The 20,435-nt window shown below is 52.2% G+C and overlaps 1 protein-coding gene across 3 annotated transcripts in view; it reads left to right on the plus strand.

Annotated features, from left to right (window-relative positions):
* c17h16orf89 (chromosome 17 C16orf89 homolog) overlaps window positions 1–18,857 on the plus strand; it is a 203,035-nt gene extending 184,178 nt beyond the window's left edge. For 2 of the 3 annotated variants that reach the window (XM_072480749.1, XM_072480747.1), the window contains 3 exons: window positions 6,220–6,321; window positions 8,531–8,614; window positions 18,107–18,857. In XM_072480749.1, the coding sequence (XP_072336850.1) occupies window positions 6,220–6,321; window positions 8,531–8,614; window positions 18,107–18,183 (263 nt within the window). In that variant the 3' untranslated portion in view covers window positions 18,184–18,857. The remainder of the gene's footprint in view (window positions 1–6,219; window positions 6,322–8,530; window positions 8,615–18,106) is intronic. The other variant, XM_072480748.1, reaches the window with a different exon arrangement.
* Window positions 18,858–20,435: the final 1,578 nt, after the last annotated feature.

Here is a 20,435-nt window from a genome sequence, read left to right on the forward strand (position 1 = left end):
CCTACCAAATACTTCTCATGTCCCTCCTTGCTCGTCTTAGCTCTCTCTTTAGATCCTTCCTCGCTACCTTGTAACTATCCATCGCCCCAACTGAAACTTCACACCTCATCTTAACATAGGCCTCCTTCTTCCTCTTAACAAGAGATTCCACTTCTTTGGTAAACCACGGTTCCCTCACTCGGCACCTTCCTCCCTGCCTGACCGGTACATACTTATCAAGAACACGCAGTAGCTGATCCTTGAACAAGCTCCACTTATCCAGTGTGTCTAACACTTGCAGCCTACTTCTCCACCTTATCCCCCCCAAGTCATGTCTAATGGCATCATAATTTCCCTTCCCCCAGCTATAACTCTTGCCCTGCGGTGTATACTTATCCCTTTCCATCCTTAACGTAAACGTTACCGAATTGTGGTCACTGTCCCCAAAGTGCTCACCTACCTCCAAATCCAACACCTGGCCTGGTTCATTACCCAAAACCAAATCCAATGTGGCCTCGCCTCTTGTTGGCCTGTCAACAAACTGTGTCAGGAAACCCTCCTGCACACACTGTACAAAAAACGACCCATCTAATGTACTCGAACGATATCTTTTCCAGTCAATATTTGGAAATTTAAAGTCTCCCATAATAACTACCCTGTTACTTTCGCTCTTATCCAGGATTATCCTCGCCATCCTTTCCTCTCCATCCCTAGAACTATGGAGGCCTATAGAAAACTCCCAACAGGGTGACCTCTCCTTTCCTGTTTCTAACCTCAGCCCATACTACCTCAGAAGATGAGTCCCCATCTAGCATCCTCTCCGCCACCGTAATACTGCTCTTGACTAGCAGCGCCACACCTCCCCCTCTTTTGCCTCCTTCTCCGAGCTTACTAAAACACCTAAATCCCGGAACCTGCAACATCCATTCCTGTCCCTGCTCTATCCATGTCTCCGAAATGGCCACAACATTGAAGTCCCAGGTACCAACCCATGCTGCCAGCTCCCCTTCCTTATTTCGTATACTCCTGGCATTGAAGTAGACACACTTCAAACCACCTACCTGAACACTGGCCCCCTCCTGCGATGTCAAATCTGAGCTCCTGACCTCTATACTCTCATTCTCCCTTACCCTAAAACTACAATCCAGGTTCCCATGCCCCTGCTGCATTAGTTTAAACCCCCCCAACGAGCACTAACAAATCTCCCCCCCAGGATATTTGTGCCCCGCAGGTTCAGATGTAGACCATCCTGTCTGTAGAGGTCCCACCTTCCCCAGAAAGAGCCCCAGTTATCCAGAAATCTGAATCCCTCCCGCCTGCACCATCCCTGTAGCCACGTGTTTAATTGCTCTCTCTCCCTATTCCTCATCTCACTATCACGTGGCACGGGCAACAACCCAGAGATAACAACTCTGTTTGTTCTAGTTCTGAGCTTCCATCCTAGCTCCCTGAAAGCCTGCCTGACATCCTTATCCCCTTTCCTACCTATGTCATTAGTGCCAATGTGGACCACGACTTGGGGCTGCTCCCCCTCCCCCTTAAGGACCCGGAAAACACGATCCGAGACATCACGTACCCTTGCACCTGGGAGGCAACATACCAAACGTGAGTCTCTCACGCTCCAACAAAATCTCCTATCTGTGCCCCTGACTATCGAGTCCCCAATTACTAATGCTCTGCTCCTCTCCCCCTTTCCCTTCTGAGCAACAGGGACAGACTCCGTGCCAGAGGCCCGTGCCCCATGGCTTACCCCTGGTAAGTACTCCCCCCCCCCCCACAAGTATCCAAAGCGGTATACTTGTTTCTCAGGGGAATGACCGCAGGGGATCCCTGCACTGACTGTTTTTTCCCAGTCCCTCTTACAGTTACCCATCTATCTCCAATCTTTGGTGTAACTAATTCCCTGAAGCTGCTATCTATGACCCCCTCTGCCTCCCGAATGATCCTAAGTTCTTCCAACTCCAGCTCCAGTTCCCGAACTCGGTCTTGGAGGAGCTGGAGATGGCAGCACTTCCTGCAGGTCAAATCAGCAGGGACACTAACGGCATCCCTCACCTCAAACATCCTGCAGGAGGAACATTGCACTCCCTTCCCTGCCATCCCTCTAACTTTCTACCAAGATCTGGCTAACAACTAAATTAAATTTTTGATATAAAAAAAAATATTAATAACAATAATAAAATATGGTACTTACCTCAGACCAATGGGTTTTATTATGATGTTAGAGGAGGAGGGCGGGTGGGAGACACTACACGTGTAGTGTCTCGGGTTTCCTCTCCACCAGAATTTATTGGTGAGGGTCTTCCCAGAAGTCCGCGGGTCGACTTCCTGTTCCCACCTTAAACACTAAAATCTTTTAAAAAAAATTTAAAGGAGAGACTTAGCTCCCAGAAATCACTTCCGCACTGCCCCCGCTGAAATGGACTAGCCTGCTTCGCTCCTGCTGAAATCGACTTGGCCTGCAAGGAAAGTAAGTTGTTAATCAGTACTTACCTCACCCCAGGCAGCGACCTTTTAAACGGTCCCCTCTGCCTCGCAGCTCCCGCGCTTTTTCAAATTCCCGCGCTGTTTCTAAGGTCCCAGCTCTCACTCCCGAACTAAACAGCTGACCTGCAAGGTAAGTAAGTTAATCAGTACTTACCTCACCCCAGGCAGTGACCTTTTAAACGGTCCCCTCTGCCTCGCATCTCCCGCGCTTTTTCAAATTCCCGCGCTGTTTCTAAGGTCCCAGCTCTCACTCCTGACCTGCAAGGTAAGTAAGTTAATCAGTACTTACCTCACCCAAGGCAGCGACCTTTTAAACGGTCCCCTCTGCCTCGCAGCTCCCGCGCTTTTTCAAATTCCCGCGCTGTTTCTAAGGTCCCAGCTCTCACTCCCGAACTAAACAGCTGACCTGCAAGGTAAGTAAGTTAATCAGTACTTCTGAGAGAGCGTGGTGAGAGAGTGTGGTGAGAGAACGAGGTGAGAGAGCGTGGTGAGTGAGCGCGGTCAGAGAGCATGGTGAGAGAGCACGTTGAGAGAGTGTGGTGAGAGAGTGTGGTGAGAGAGTGTGGCGAGGGAGCGTGGCGAGAGAGTGTGGCGAGAGAGTGTGGCGAGAGGAGAGTGTGGTTAGAGTGTGGGGAGCGTGTGGTGAGAGAATGTGGTGAGTGAGTGTGTGGTGAGATCGTGGTGGGGGGGGCGTGTGGTGGGGGGGGCGTGTGGTGGGGGGGCGGGGTGTGTGGTGGGGGGGCGGGGTGTGTGGTGGGGGGGCGGGGTGTGTGGTGGGGGTGTGTGTGGTGGGGGGGGTGTGTGGTGGGGGGGCGTGTGGTGGTGGGGGGGGTGTGTGGTTGGGGGGGTGTGTGGTTGGGGGGGTGTGTGGTTGGGGGGGTGTGTGGTGGGGGGGCGTGTGGTGGTGGGGGGGCGGGGTGTGTGGTGGGGGGCGGGGTGTGTGGTGGGGGGGGTGTGTGGTGGGGGGCGTGTGGTGGGGGGCGTGTGGTGGTGGGGGGCGTGTGGTGGTGGGGGGGGTGTGTGGTGGGGGGGCGTGTGGTGGTGGGGGGGGTGTGTGGTGGTGGGGCGTGTGGTGGTGGGGGGGCGTGTGGTGGTGGGGGGGCGTGTGGTGGTGGGGGGGGCGTGTGGTGGGGGGGGCGTGTGGTGGTGGGGGGGGCGTGTGGTGGTGGGGGGGGCGTGTGGTGGTGGGGGGGGCGTGTGGTGTGGGGGGGCGTGTGGTGGGGGGGGGCGTGTGGTGGTGTGGTGGGGGGGGCGTGTGGTGGTGGGGGGGCGTGTGGTGGTGGGGGGCGTGTGGTGGTGGGGGGGCGTGTGGTGGTGGGGGGGCGTGTGGTGGGGGGGGCGTGTGGTGGGGGGGGCGTGTGGTGGGGGGGGCGTGTGGTGGGGGGGGCGTGTGGGGGGGGGGCGTGTGGGGGGGGGGCGTGTGGTGGGGGGGGGCGTGTGGTGGGGGGGGGCGTGTGGTGGGGGGGCGTGTGGTGGGGGGGGGCGTGTGGTGGGGGGCGTGTGGTGGGGGGGGGCGTGTGGTGGGGGGGCGTGTGGTGGGGGGGCGTGTGGTGGGGGGGGGCGTGTGGTGGGGGGCGTGTGGTGGGGGGCGTGTGGTGGGGGGGGGCGTGTGGTGGGGGGGGCGTGTGGTGGGGGGGGCGTGTGGTGGGGGGGGGCGTGTGGTGGGGGGGGGCGTGTGGTGGGGGGGGCGTGTGGTGGGGGGGGCGTGTGGTGGGGGGGGGCGTGTGGTGGGGGGGGCGTGTGGTGGGGGGGGCGTGTGGTGGGGGGGGCGTGTGGTGGGGGGGGGCGTGTGGTGGGGGGGGGCGTGTGGTGGGGGGGGGCGTGTGGTGGGGGGGGCGTGTGGTGGGGGCGGCGTGTGGTGGGGGGGGCGTGTGGTGGGGGGGGCGTGTGGTGGGGGGGGCGTGTGGTGGGGGGGGCGTGTGGTGGGGGGGGCGTGTGGTGGGGGGGGCGTGTGGTGGGGGGGGCGTGTGGTGGGGGGGGGCGTGTGGTGGGGGGGGCGTGTGGTGGGGGGGGGCGTGTGGTGGGGGGGGGCGTGTGGTGGGGGGGGGCGTGTGGTGGGGGGGCGAGTGGTGGGGGGGGCGTGTGGTGGGGGGGGCGTGTGGTGGGGGGGGCGTGTGGTGGGGGGGGGCGTGTGGTGGGGGGGGCGTGTGGTGGGGGGGGCGTGTGGTGGGGGGGGCGTGTGGTGGGGGGGGCGAGTGGTGGGGGGGGCGTGTGGTGGGGGGGGCGTGTGGTGGGGGGGGCGTGTGGTGGGGGGGGCGTGTGGTGGGGGGGGCGTGTGGTGGGGGGGGCGTGTGGTGGGGGGGCGTGTGGTGGGGGGGCGTGTGGTGGGGGGGCGTGTGGTGGGGGGGCGTGTGGTGGGGGGGCGTGTGGTGGGGGGGCGTGTGGTGGGGGGGCGTGTGGTGGGGGGGGGCGTGTGGTGGGGGGGGGCGTGTGGTGGGGGGGGCGTGTGGTGGGGGGGGCGTGTGGTGGGGGGGGCGTGTGGTGGGGGGGGCGTGTGGTGGGGGGGGCGTGTGGTGGGGGGGGCGTGTGGTGGGGGGGGCGTGTGGTGGGGGGGGCGTGTGGTGGGGGGGGCGTGTGGTGGGGGGGGCGTGTGGGGGGGGGCGTGTGGTGGGGGGGGGCGTGTGGTGGGGGGGGGCGTGTGGTGGGGGGGGGCGTGTGGTGGGGGCGGCGTGTGGTGGGGGGGGCGTGTGGTGGGGGGGGCGTGTGGTGGGGGGGGCGTGTGGTGGGGGGGGCGTGTGGTGGGGGGGGCGTGTGGTGGGGGGGGCGTGTGGTGGGGGGGGCGTGTGGTGGGGGGGGGCGTGTGGTGGGGGGGGCGTGTGGTGGGGGGGGCGTGTGGTGGGGGGGGGCGTGTGGTGGGGGGGGGCGTGTGGTGGGGGGGGCGTGTGGTGGGGGGGCGAGTGGTGGGGGGGGCGTGTGGTGGGGGGGGCGTGTGGTGGGGGGGGCGTGTGGTGGGGGGGGCGTGTGGTGGGGGGGGGCGTGTGGTGGGGGGGGCGTGTGGTGGGGGGGGCGTGTGGTGGGGGGGGCGTGTGGTGGGGGGGGCGAGTGGTGGGGGGGGCGTGTGGTGGGGGGGGCGTGTGGTGGGGGGGGCGTGTGGTGGGGGGGGCGTGTGGTGGGGGGGGCGTGTGGTGGGGGGGGCGTGTGGTGGGGGGGGCGTGTGGTGGGGGGGGCGTGTGGTGGGGGGGGCGTGTGGTGGGGGGGCGTGTGGTGGGGGGGCGTGTGGTGGGGGGGCGTGTGGTGGGGGGGCGTGTGGTGGGGGGGCGTGTGGTGGGGGGGGGCGTGTGGTGGGGGGGGCGTGTGGTGGGGGGGCGTGTGGTGGGGGGGGGCGTGTGGTGGGGGGGGGCGTGTGGTGGGGGGGGGCGTGTGGTGGGGGGGGGCGTGTGGTGGGGGGGTGTGTTCAGTCGAGGATGTCTGAGGCAATGAGCCTGTTCTCTGAAAATGAAGAATGTGCAGGTTTACAGGGATATTGTGGGTGAATGGTATTTGATTCGGAGAGCTCGTGCAAACATGATGGGCCAAAAGGCCTCATTCTGCACTGTAACAATTTGATGATTGTATGAGGCTGATTGTGCCTCAGGTGCAGCATATTCTGCAGTTTTGCTGTCTGATTGTGGGTTGCTATTTGGTGTGTTGGTGACGCTTGAGTCTGCATGAAGGGTTACAAGGCAGATTGAGAAGGACATTTTAAATATTAGATGCATTATTCCTTTCGCTGTTTGAAATCACGGCCAATGAGAAAATATCTAACTTTTGCAGTGATGCTTTGTGGGCATGTTGGATTTTCTGACTTTTACAAGGCGCGATGGCTTGAATATATTCTGGTCTGGCAGCAATCAGCGGGTTGCTTTGGAAAGCATGGTGAGTGATTCATTTTAACCAGTGAATATTCATCAATATTACAGATGATGTACTATTAACAAACCTCATATGTTGATTTAAAACAGTTCTATAGAAATGCATAGAATTGGCAATGCATAATGCGACCATCCAGCCTAAGCATTTTACTGTCTATATGATTTAATCATCCTATCATGTTTACTCACCCTGTCATCTATCCCTGGGAGAAAGTTAACTCGGGTGCACTGTGGCTGCATGTCTTGGAGGTTCTCACTTTTCTCTGGTTCCCTCATCTTGCCTCATGCCCAGGTGTGGTCCTGTTCCTTCCCAGCAACTCAAGGGCTCTCTCCTGACAGGCAATAGACTTCTAGCTCGGGCATGACTCTTGAAGGCTGTGCCCGCTCACAGTGGTTGTGCTCGAGTTTTTCCTGCAATGAAATAGATGGGGAGTGTAGGTCAAATGGCTATGAAGTTGGCACGCATGGTACGTGAGTGAGAGTGGGGATGTAAAGAGCAGATTATCAACTGAGCAATAGGAAGTGCAGGAGTGTCGGGGGTAGCGTGACTAGTATTGGGACCTGTGAGTTAGGTGGAAGCGAGATCACTGTGGAGGAGTGAAAGGTGCATGCAGTATACATCTGGAGCGGACTTACCTGGCCGGATGAAGAAGGTCTTTCATCTTCTTCTGGCACTGTTGCCCTGACCTCATAGATGCAGGGTAGATGTTCCCGATGATGGCTGTGTCCAGAACCAGGGGTCACAGTCTGCGGATACAGGGTGGACCATTTAGGACAGAGATGAAGAGAAATTGTTTCGCCCAGAGAGTGGTAAGCCTGTGGAATTTGTTACCACGGAAAGGAGGTGAGGCCAAAACATAAGAAGCAGTTAGATATAACACTTAGGATGAAGTGGATCAATGGATATGGGGGAAAGCGGGATTAGGCTATTGAGTTGGATGATCAGTGTCATGGGAATGTTACTTTAAGAAATGTTTGTCTGCTCAAGTGGCTGCAGTGATGTCAGAGTGTCAGGAACTGAGGTCTAGCTCTGCTTTTTAGTTTCGCTTTGAGGAAAAGCTTGGGTGTGTCTGTTTTTTGGTTTTGTTTTAGTGTTGGAGCTGAAGCCAGCCAAAGAAGGTGCAATTGCGATCTCTTTGCCATCTAAAGGCTATCTCTAGATCATTTGGTGAATTCAGAGTGATAACTGGTCTCAGTAGAGAATTTAAATCTGATGTGCTTCTGTTAAAAGGTTTTTGTCTTATGGATGTTAAAAGGAAAGTTTAAGGATTACTTAGAGTGTTGTATTCTTTGGGGGTGTATTTGAATTGATGGTTGCTAAGATGTTCACTGTATGTTTTTAAAAAGGTTAATTGAGTTCATAGAATAAACATTGTTTTGCTTTAAAAAATACTTTTAAATTTCTGCTGCACCACACCTGTAGAGTGGGCCGTGTGCTTCCCATACCACAATCTAGTAAAAGTCGTGGGTCAGGTGAACTCCATGATACACTTTGGGGTTCTCTAAATCCTGGCCCATACATCAGCCATGATCATAATGAATAGCGGAGCAGGCTCGAAGGGCTGAATGGGCTCCTACTGCTCCCCTTTGTTTCTATGTGGAGTGAGCTCACACTCATTCACACCTCCCAGGCTGAAATGGTGCCCTTGCCTGATGGATGTCTGCGTGATTGCAGGTAAAGGATATCACACCTCTGCTCCAACCATCCAGGAGTTTGGTGAGGGGTCCCTCTGTGAAATTTGGTTCTGTCTCCCTAGCAGCGTTTTACTACTGGATGATCTTATTTCACATGTCCTGGAACAGTTCCAGTGCGGTGAGACTTCATAGTATCTCGCAGGTTAATCTGGCTCATCCTGGCTATCCGCCATTGGCAATGCATTCCTGGGTTAGTACAAATCCAGAATTGGTTTGAAGGTTCACTTCCCCTTTTGTCCAGAGAGAGTACAGGTGCTGTGAAATTTTGGTAATAGTTGACGTCATTGAAACAGCTGAGAAGTGAGAGCTCCTATTGAAACCTTCACAAACGAAAGCTATCTCATAAAGAATGGGGACATTTTAAAGTGGAAGATAATTTTCTTTCCTGTCAGTAACAACTCATTTCACCTAGATTTTCTTTCAAAAGATGTCAACTATTCTTCAGGTGTTAAGATATGAATTTTATAATTAGAATATTTAAAAAAAGAAGTTAATCAAATGTACTCTATTACAATTAGATGAGTCTGGATATTCACCAAGAGAAGAACAATATGTGTTCACAAAGCACAAACGAGTAAAGAGAAGAGAGAAACATTTGAAAGGTAAAATATTGAGTTCCTTTTAATGTTTATTGCATTTGCTGTTAATGAGATGTTCTGTTACAAACCGACAAGTTGAACATGGTCTAAAAATCAAGACACGTAAATATATGATGATAATTCTCAATAGCACCAACTTTATCATGTCTTAATGGAAGTAAATTCCAAAAACTGAGGAGAGTTTGGATAAACTTGGTTTGTTTCGACTGGAACGACGGAGGTTGATTGGTTTGTTTCGACTGGAACGACGGAGGTTGAAGGGCGACCTGATAGAAGTCTACAAAATTATGAGGGGCATGGACAGAGTGGATAGTCAAAGGCTTTTTCTCAGGATGGAAGAGTCAATTACACAATTACAGAGGACACAGGCTTAAGATGTGAGGGTCGCTGAATCGATCCGGGTTCGGCGCCAGATTTGCTATCCTGGAAGTCCACAAATCCTGCCCCGGCTCCAATTTCAGGAACGGAGAATCCCGCCCTATATATTTGAATATGATGTCCAAAGACAGAAAGTTCTAGGAATTCAACAGATTTACGCATAAAGGAATGCACAAATCACCCAATAATAATGCACATAACACATCCTGGTTAATGCTCTTGATCTTTCAAAGAAATCTTCACTATTGGTTGGTGCACAACTATTGGTGGGATGGGGCAAGGAGGTGGATAAATTACTGTGTGAAGGGCTGAAATGGCTGAAGCTGGGAGATAGTGGGGACTGGGGTTTACTGATGATGAAGCACGTGAAGAGTAGGAGTGAGACCCTTTTATAACCCTCAGCGAGCAAGGAGCTCTTCATTCAACTGAGGAGACAGTGGATAGGAAATCAGAATAAGTTCTTTGCGGGTATATTGATCCCAGCTCGTGGCTACAAGAAGTTTAATAATTTGATGAAAACTGTCAAGGTAGCAACACTATTCAAGTCCGTGTCTTCTCCAAATAGCTGTATTACTGTCTCATTCATTACACCAATCTCCTCTTCCAACACGATATACTCTGTTCCAATCATTATGGCACACTTCACAATATTCTTTTCAGAAGAGCAGCTTATGAGACTGGAGCAGCTATATGGCTGTACTTCACTGTTCAGTAAGATGGCTGATCTTCTATCTTAACTCCACTATTCTACACTATCCCTTAATTTCCTTCATACTCGACGACTGAAAAACACGTCTTTCTAGGGGTAGCTAATTCCAGAGATTTGTATCCCAGTGAAAAATAAATTCTTCTCATCAGTCGCAAATGACTGACCCCCCCCCCCCCCCCCCCCCCCCCTCCTCTCCTGACACGGTGAGCCTGAGTTCTGGTATGTCAGGAGATTACGTTCTCACTTTGTGCATACATTTTTAAAACTAACATCAACCAGAGTAACTCCAGATTCCATCATTTCTATTTGTAATAAAATGATGATGCAGTTACTGTTGGGAAGATGCAAATATTGCACTTAGTCAATCGATATGGTGGAAAATCATATGGGGAAAAAGACAAATGTTTCAACATTAGAATAGGATGAAATATTAACAATTACAGAATACAGCTAGTTTATAAAATGTTTGCAGCTTATTTTTCGAAACAAAGCAGCAAAATGTACAAGAATGGATTACAATGGTTATTACCATTCATTAGAAAATATTTGGGGACTTCCGGTTGCGGTTATGCGGAGCTAAGTCGCACGTTCGGCAGCTCCCGCTAGAAACAGACTTTTGGGCTCTTTTTAGGGCCCCCAACAGTACTTTTTCGATGATTCCCAGTGTGGGAAGGGGACAGCAATATGCGGCACTGTATGGTTTGGACCAGGAGTGGATCGGTGAAAAAAGTGGAATTGGAGCAGAGAAAGGTGCGAGGGAGGAAGACCAAGATGGCGGCGGGTGGAGAGCAGGCAGCGTGGGCGCAGTGGTCACAGGAGCAGCAGGAGTTTCTCCAGCGCTGCTTCACGGAGCTGAAGGCAGAGCTGCTGGAGCCGATGAAGGCCTCAATTGACAAGCTGCTTGAGACTCAGACGACCCGAGGGGCGGCGATCCGGGAGGTCCAGCAAAATGTCTCGGAGAATGAGGACGAGATCTTGGGTCTGGCGGTGAAGTTGAGCACGAGGCGCTCCATAAGAAATGGGGGGAGGGGGGCCGGGTTGCTGCTGGAATGGCCAAGGGGGAGCTGGAGTCTGTAGAGGAGGTCGGGGCAGGGGTCTGCCGCTGGGGGGAACGGGAAGTGCGGGAGGCGCGGGCAAGTGGCTGGCCTAGAAAGGGTTATGGCTAATCGGGGGGGGGGGGGGGGGTGGGCAGCTCCCTGATCCGGCTCATAACCTGGAACGTAAGAGGCCTGAACGGGCCGGTCAAACGGGCCCATGTGTTCGTGCACCTCAAGGGGCTGAAGGCAGATGTGGTCTTGCTCCAGGAAACGCATCTGCGGGTGGCAGATCAGGTAAGGCTAAGAAAGGGGTGGGTAGGGCAGGTGTTCCATTCGGGGTTGGATGCAAAAAATCGGGTTGCGAATTTGGTGGGGAAGCGGGTGTCGTTTGAGGCGTTGAGCATCGTGGCAGACAATGGAGGTAGGTATGTGATGGTGAGTGGTAAGCTGCAGGTGTGGCCTTGGTAAATGTATACACCCCGAATTGGGACGATGCAGGGTTCATGCGGTGCATGTTGGGCCGGATCCCAGACTTGGAGACAGGGGGCTTGATAATGGGGGGGGGGGGCTTCAACACGGTGCTGGATCCGGCATTGGATCACTCTCGGTCTAGGACGGGCAGAAGGCCGGCGGCGGCCAAGGTGATGAGGAGGTTTATGGACCAGATGGGAGGAGTGGATCCGTGGAAATTTGCGAGGGGGGGGTGCCAGGGAATTCTCATTCTTCTCCCATGTTCATAAGGCCTACTCTCGTATTGACTTTTTTGTAATGAGCAAGGCGCTGATTCCGAGAGTGGAGGACATGGAGTATTCGGTGATCGCCATCTCTGACCATGCCCTGCATTGGGTGGACCTCGAGCAGGGGGATAGGGACCAGCGCCCGCTGTGGCGCTAGGAGGCGGGGTTGTTGGCGGACGAGGAGGTGAGCGGGCGGGTCCAGGGGTGTATAGAAAGGTACCTGGAGGCCAATGATAATGGGGAGGTGCAGGTAGGGGTGGTCTGGGAGGCGCTGAAGGTGGTGATCAGGAGTGAGCTGATCTCCATTAGGGCCCACAGAAAGGGGAAGGAGAGGAGAGGCTAGTGGGGGAGATGGTAAGGGTGGCTAGGGGGTATTCAGAGGCCCCCGAGGAGGGACTACTCAAGGAGCGACAAAGCCTCCAGGCCGAGGTCGACCTGGTGATCACCAGGAGGGCGGAGGTGCAGTGGAGGAAGGCGCAAGGGGCGGTGTACGAGTACCGAGAGAAGGCTAGCCGGATGCTGGCACACCAGCTTCGGAAGTGGGAGGCAGCGAGGGAGATCGGGATGGAGGGAGGAGCACGGTGCAAAGTGCGGTGGGTATTAATGGGGTCTTCAGGGACTTTTACGAGGGACTGTATCAGTCTGAGCCCCCATCGGAGGAGGGGGGGGGGATGGGTCGCTTTCTGGACAGGCTGAGGTTCCCGAGGGTAGAGGAAGGGCAGGTGGCGGGGCTGGGGGGGCCGCTTGGGTTGGAGGAACTGGTCAAGGGACTGGTGAGTATGCAGGCGGGGAAGGCACCGGGGCCAGATGGGTTCCCGGTGGAACTCTATAGAAAGTACGTGGACCTGTTGGGCCCGTTGCTGGTAAGGACTTTCAACAAGGCAAGGGAGGGGGGGGGTCCGGCCCCCGACGATGTCTAGGGCGCTGATTTCTCTAATTCTGAAGCAGGACAAGGATCCTGTACAGTGCAGATCGTGGATGTGCACTCCTTAATGTGGATGTGAAACTGCTAGTAGAGGTATTGGCCATGAGGATTGAGGACTGTGTTCCGGTGGTCATACACGAGAATTAGACGGGTTTTGTGCAAGGGAGGCAGTTGAATACCAACGTATACCAACTGGAGGAACACCGGGTATCGCTGTATGCAGACGATCTGCTGTTGTATGTGGCGGACCTGGTGGGGGGAATGCCGGAGGTGATGCGGATCCTTAGGGAGTTTGGGGATTTCTCCGGGTATAAGCTCAACATGGGGAAAAGCGAGCTGTTCGTGGTGCACCCGGGAGACCAGGAAAGGGAGATTGGTGAGCTTCCGCTAAAAAGGGCAGAAAGAAGTTTTAGATACCTGGGGGTTCAGGTGGCTAGGAGCTCAACTTAACGAGGCTGGTGGAGCAAATGGAGGAGGAGTTCAAAAGGTGGGATATGCTGCCGCTCTCCCTGGTGGGTAGGGTGCAGTCGGTTAAAATGACGATGCTCCCGAGGTTTTTGTTTTTGTTTCAGTGCCTCCCCATCCTGATCCCTAGGCCTTCTTTAAGCGGGTTAACAGGAGTATTATGTTGTCGTATGGGCGAAGAAGACCCCGAGGGTGAGAAGGGTGTTCTTGGAGTGGAGCAGGGACGGTGGGGGGTTAGCGTTGCCAAACTTATGTGGGTACTATTGGGCTGCCAACATGGCGATGATACGTAAGTGGGTAATGGAGGGGGAGGGGGCAGCATGGAAGGGGCTGGAGATGGCGTCCTGTGTGGGTACGAGCCTGGGGGCGCTGGTGACAGCACCGCTGCCGCTTCCTCCAACGAGGTACACCACGAGCCCGGTGGTAGCGGCGACCCTCAAAATCTGGGGGCAATGGAGACGCGACAGGGGGGAGGTGGAGGCTTCGGTGTGGTCCCCGATATGGGAGAACCATCGGTTTGTCCTGGGGAAAATGGATGGGGGGTTCCTGAGTTGGCACAGGGCAGGTATTAGGAGGATGGGGGACCTGATCATAGACGGGAAATTTGCGAGCCTTGGGGAGCTGGAGGAGAAATTTGGGCTCCCTCCTGGAAATGCTTTCAGATATATGCAGGTAAGGGCATTCATTAGGCGACAGGTGGTGGAGTTTCCGCTGCTGCCGGCGCGCAGGGTCCAGGACAGGGTGCTTTCGGGGTGTGGGTTGGAGAGGGTAGGATCTTGGCAACTTATCAGGTGATCAGGAGGAGGAGGAGGCCTCGGCGAAGGAGTTAAAAGGTAAGTGGGAGGAGGAGCTGGGGGAGGATATAGAACATAGAAAAATACAGCACAGAACAGGCCCTTCGGCCCACGATGTTGTGCCGAACCTTTGTCCTAGATTAATCATAGATTATCATTGAATTTACAGTGCAGAAGGAGGCCATTCGGCCCATTGAGTCTGCACCGGCTCTTGGAAAGAGCACCCTACCCAAAGTCAACACCTCCACCCAACACCAAGGGCAATTTTGGACACTAAGGGCAATTTATCATGGCCAATCCACCTAACCTGCACATCCCTGGACCGTGGGAGGAAACCGGAGCACCCAGAGGAAACCCACGCAGACCCGGGGAGGACGTGCAGACTCCGCACAGTCAGCGACCAAAGCCGGAATCGAACCCGGGACCCTGGCGCCGTGAAGCAATTGTGCTATCCACAATGCTACCGTGCTGCCCTTAAGAACAAATAAATCTACACTATATCATTTTACCGTAATCCAATAGCTGCTTGAGGGTCCCTAATGCTTCCGACTCAACTACTTCCACAGGCAGTGCATTCCACTACTCTCTGGGTAAAGAACCTACCTCTATCATCCCCCCTATATCTTCCACCATTCATCTTAAATTTATTTTCCCTTGTAATGGTTTGTTCCACCTGGGGAAAAAGTCTCTGACTGTCTACTCTATCTATTCCCCTGATCATCTTATAAACCTCTATCAAGTCGCCCCTCATCCTTCTCCGTTCTAATGAGAAAAGGCCTAGCACCCTCAACCTTTCCTCGTAAGACCTACTCTCCATTCCAGGCAACATCCTGGTAAATCTCCTTTGCACCTTTTCCAAAGCTTCCACATCCTTCCTAAAATGAGGTGACCAGACTGTACACAGTACTCCAAATGTGGCCTAACCAAAGTTTTGTACAGCTGCATCATCACCTCACGGCTCTTAAATTCAATCCCTCTGTTAATGAACGCTAGCACACCATAGGCCTTCTTCACAGCTCTATCCACTTGAGTGGCAACTTTCAAAGATGTATGAACATAGACCCCAAGATCTCTCTGCTCCTCCACATTGCCAAGAACTCTACCGTTAACCCTGTATTCTGCATTCATATTTGTCCTTCCAAAATGGACAACCTCCATTTTGGAAGGACAAATAAACTCCATCTGCACTTCTCAGCCCAGCTCTGCATCCTATCTATGTCTCTTTGCAGCCGACAACAGCCCTCCTCACTATCCACAACTCCACCAATCTTCGTATCGTCTTCAAATTTACTGACCCACCCTTCAACCCCCTCATCCAAGTCATTAATGAAAATCACAAACAGCAGAGGACCCAGAACCCCTGCGGTACGCCACTGGTAACTGGGATCCAGGCTGAATATTTGCCATCCACCACCACTCTCTGACTTCTATCGGTTAGGCAGTTCGTTATCCAATTGGCCAAATTTCCCACTATCTCATGCCTCCTTACTTTCTGCATAAGCCTACCATGGGGAACCTTATCAAATGCCTTACTAAAATCCATGTACACTACATCCACTGCTTCACCTTCTTCCACATGCTTAGTCACCTCCTCAAAGAATTCAATAAGACTTGTAAGGCAAGACCTACCCCTCACAAATCTGTGCTGACTATCCCTAATCAAGCAGTGTCTTTCCAGATGCTCAGAAATCCTATCCTTCAGTACCCTTTCCATTACTTTGCCTACCACCGAAGTAAGACTAACTGGCCTGTAATTCCCAGGGTTATCCCTAGTCCCTTTTTTGAACAGGGGCACGACATTCACCACTCTCCAATCCCCTGGTACCACCCCTGTTGACCGTGAGGACAAAAAGATCATTGCCAACGGCTCTGCAATTTCATCTCTTGCTTCCCATAGAATCCTTGGATATAACCCGTCAGGCCGGGGGGACTTGTCTATCCTCAGGTTTTTCAAAATGCCCAACACATCTTCCTTCCTAACAAGTATTTCCTTGAGCTTACCAGTCTGTTTCACTGTCCTCTCCAACTATATGGCCCCTCTCATTTGTAAATACAGAAGAAAAGTACTTGTTTAAGACCTCTCCTATCTCTTCAGACTCAATACACAATCTCCCGCTACTGTTCTTGATCGGACCTACCCTCGCTCTAGTCATTCTCATATTTCTCACATATGTGCAAAAGGCCTTGGGGTTTTCCTTGATCCTACTCGCCAAAGATTGTTCATGCCCTCTCTTAGCTCTCCTAATCCCTTTCTTCAGTTCCCTCCTGGCTATCTTGTATCCCTTCAATGCCCTGTCTGAACCTTGTTTCCTCAGCCTTACATAAGTCTCCTTTTTCCTCTTAACAAGACATTAAACCTCTCTTGTCAACCATGGTTCCCTCACTCGACCATCTCTTCCCGGCCTGACAGGGACATACTTATCAAGGACACGTAATACCTGTTCCTTGAACAAGTTCCACATTTTACTTGTGTCCTTCCCTGACAGCCTATGTTCCCAACGTATGCACTTCAATTCTTGTCTGACATCGTATTTACCCTTCACCCAATTGTAAACCTTGCCCTGTTGCACACACTTATCCCTCTCCATTAGTAAAGTGAAAGTCACAGAATTGTGGTCACTATCTCCAAAATGCTCCCCCACTAACAAATCTATCACTTGTCCTGGTTCATTACCAAGTACCAAATCCAATATGGCCTCCCCTCTGGTCGGACAGTCTACATACTGTGATAGAAAAGCTTCCTGGACACACTGCACAAACACCACCCCATCCAATCTATTTGATCTAAAGAGTTTCCACTCAATGTTTGGGAAGTTGAAGTCACCCATGACGACTACCCTGTGACTTCTGCACCTTTCCAAAATCTGTTCCTCCACATCTCTGCTACTATTAGGGGGCCTATAGAAAACTCCTAACAAGGTGACTGCTCCTTTCCTATTTCTGACTTCAACCCATACTACCTCAGTAGGCAGATACGCCTCGAACTGCCTTTCTGCAGCTGTTATATTATCTCTAATTAACAATGCCACCCCCCCCACCTCTTTTACCACCCTCCCTAATCTTATTGAAACATCTATAACAATGGACCTCCAACAACCATTTCTGCCCCTCTTCTATCCAAGTTTCCGTGATGGCTACCGCATCGTAGTCCCAAGTACCGATCCATGCCTTAAGTTCACCCACCTTATTCCTGATGCTTCTTGCGTTGAAGTATACACACTTCAACCCATCTCCGTGCCTGCAAGTACTCTCCTTTGTCAGTGTTCCCTTCCCCACTGCCTCAGGACGCTTTGGCGTCCTGAATATCGGCTACCTTAGTTGCTGGACTACAAATCTGGTTCCCATTCCCCTGCCAAATTAGTTGAAACTCTCCCGAAGAGTACTAGAAAACCTCCCTCCCAGGATATTGGTGCCCCTCTGGTTCAGATGCAACCCGTCTTGCTTGTACAGGTCCCACCTTCCCCAGAATGCACTCCAATTATCCAAATACCTGAAGCCCTCCCTCCTACACCATTCCTGCAGCCACATGTTCAGCTGCACTCTCTCCCTATTTCTAGCCTCGCTATCACGTGGCACCGGCAACAAACCAGAGATGACAACTCTGTCTGTCCTGGCTTTTAACTTCCAGCCTAACTCCCTAAAATCGACGAGGGTATGTGGGTGGATGCTCTTCCTCCTCATGCGCGAGGCTCAGCCTGATACAATTTATGGTGCTGCACAGGGTGCACATGACCGGGGCAAGGCTAAGCCGGTTTTTGGGGAGTGAGGACAGATGTGCGAGGTGTTCAGGGAGCCCAGCAAACCACACCCACATGTTCTGGGCATGTCCAGCGTTGGAGGAGTTCTGGAGGGGCGTAGCGAGGATGGTGCCAAGGGTAGTGAATTCCAGGATTAGGCCTAGCTTGGAGCTCGCAATATTTGGGGTGTCGGACGAGCCGGGAGTGCAGGAGGCGAAAGAGGCCGGTATTCTGGTCTTTGCGCCCCTGGTAGCCCGGCGAAGGATTCTGCTTCAGTGGAAGGATGCGAGGCCCCCAAGCGTGGAATCCTGGATTAACGACATGACCGTGTCGTTAATCCAGTTAAATTGGAGGTGGTGAAATTTGCCTTAAGGGGACCTGTGCAGGGGTTCTTCAGGCGGTGGCAGCCGTTCCTAGACTTCCTGGCTGGGCGTTAGGAGATGGTCAGCAGCAGCCGCAACCTGGGGGTGGGGGGGGGGGGGGGGGGGGGGGGGGGGTGGGGGGTGGTAAGTTCGCGCCTGGTAGGGGATGCACTGTTGTTTACTGTTTAACGTTTATTTGTTTATTTATGCACTGTTCTTGTTGTTTTATTATTTGTATAAAGGTGGGGGGGTTCTATTGTGATAATCTGTGAAAAATGTTGAATAAAATTATTTTTTTAAAAAAGAAAATATTTGGCGCTCAAATTGTTGATGACAACATTTTCATTTCAGGTGGTTGTTCAGATCACATGACTAGCGTTGCTGTTGGAGCCCTCGGTGGTTATCTTCGTTTCTATGGAACAAGCTAGAACATCGCAGAATCAACATCAGAAATTCAGCAACAAGATTTTGCAGCATCATTTAGATTTTATTGGCATACACCTAGTTTTGCTTTCCATCTCATTTCTAAAAACAATTGGATTGATTAGTTATAATTATTCATATAAATATGTTCATCTTAGTTTCCAAAGTATCAGCTATACAACATATCTGCATTCAAACTAGTGTATAGATGTCTAGAATGATACAAATTAAAATTATCCATTTATTTTAAGAAATAACACCACTGATTTTTTAGATGAGTTTCTGATGTTATCTGGAATACTAAGAAAGGGAACAAGTCCCCTGTAGGACTGAAGAAAAATTGACTGAAGTAGCAATAAGGAGTCATGTTGATGGGCAATCCATTTTGGTTGAGGGTGGAATGAAGCCCTTTGATTAAGTGATATTCTGGCAAAAGGGGAAATAAAGAAAAAGATCTCAGTGTTTATTTATCATAAAAATGTTGCAAAAGTAAAATTTACTGGAAATGTTCCATCCTGCAGATTGTTTTGGCAGAGGATTATAATACAAAATTAAAGAGGTGTTCCCATTTCACTGACAGGCTAAATTGTGACAGTTTTCCATTTGCAAAATACTGCTGGTAATCTCACATCATTGCTTTTCAAAATAAATTGGTGTAATGTGTTGCTTTTAGTTTTCACTTTCTGCCTGTCAGTTTATTTTATTGCTGTCGTATCCCTCCCTGTTTCTTACTGAGTCAATGAGGAACTACATTTTGCTGGAGATACTCGGGTGGTTTTAAACTAGTATGGCGGGGGGTAGGAACCAGAGCATTAGCTTCAAAGGTGTAATAACTGAAGGGGAAATAAAGAACAACAACATCACACTGTCTGCTCAAATGCAGTGGTCTGAAGTGTATTTGTTTCAACGCCAATATAGCAGGTAAGGCAGGTGAACTTAAACACTTATTAGTACTTGGAACTATGATGTTGCCCCTATCACAAAAACGTGGTTAAAGGAAGGGCAGGATTGGCAGCTGAACGGTGGAGGATATAGATGCTTCAGGAGAGAGAGAGGGGGATGTAAGAGGTGGGGATGTAGCATTATGTAGCAATGGTCGGCACGGTAGTACAATGGTTAGCACTGTTGCTTCACAGCGCCTGGGCCCCAGGTTCAATTCACGGCTTGGGCCATTGCCTGTGTGGAGTCTGCACGTTCTCTCCATGTCTGCATGGGTTTCTTCCGGGTGCTCCGGTTTCCTCCCACAAGTCCTGAAAGACGTGCTGAATTCTCCCTCTGTGTATCCGAACAGGCTTTGGAGTGTGGTGACTAGGAGATTTTCACAGTAACTTCATTGCAGTGTTAATGTAAGCCTACTTGTGACAATAAAAAAGATTATTATTACTTGTTAAGGAGAATATTAAAGCCGTACTACGGGACGACACCTCGGCGGGCTCATACAATGAGGCAATTTGGGTAGAGCTCAGGAACAGGAAGAGGGCAATCACAATGTTGGGGGTTTATTACAGGCCCCCCAACTGCCAGCGAGAGATAGAGGAGCAGATAGGTAGAGATTTTGGACAGGTGGAAAATTAACAGGGTTGTTGTGGTCGGGGATTTTCACTTCCCCTATATTGACTGGGGAAGAGTTTGTAAGGTGTATCCAGAAAGCCTTCTTGATGCAATAATGTAGATAGTCCAATGAGGGAAGGGCAGTACTGGACCTTGTACTGGGGAATAGGTCTGGATAGATGGTTGAGGTTTCAGTAGAGAAACATTTTGGGAGTAGTGACCACAATTCTGTAAGTTTTAGCGTACTTTTGGATAGGGATGAGGGTAACCCTTGGGTTCAGGTGCGAAACTGGGGAAAGGCAAATTACGATAACATTAGGCAGGAATTGAAGAATTTGGATTGGGTGCGGCTGTTGGATAGTAAATCAACATCGGAAATGTTAGAGTCTTTCAAGCGACAGTTGATTAGGATTCAGGAAAATAGCGTTCCTGAGAGAACAGAGGATAAATATGGGAAGTTTAGGGTAACGAGGACAATGATGGATATTGTGAACTTCGATAAAAAGAGAAAGGAGGCTTTTGTGTGGTCTAGAAGGGTGGGACAATTGAAATTCTTGAGGAGTATAAAGAAAGTAGGAAGGTACTTAATCGATTTCGGCGTGAGAACAGCTGGTGAGTCAGTTTCAGCGGGAGCATTGCGGAAGGAGGTTGCTGGGAGGTAAGTCAACCTTTAAAAGCACTTGTCTTTGCAGGGGCAGGCCAGTCG

Source organism: Scyliorhinus torazame, chromosome 17 (assembly GCF_047496885.1).
Source record: "Scyliorhinus torazame isolate Kashiwa2021f chromosome 17, sScyTor2.1, whole genome shotgun sequence".
In the NCBI taxonomy this organism is placed as follows: Eukaryota; Metazoa; Chordata; class Chondrichthyes; order Carcharhiniformes; family Scyliorhinidae; genus Scyliorhinus; species Scyliorhinus torazame.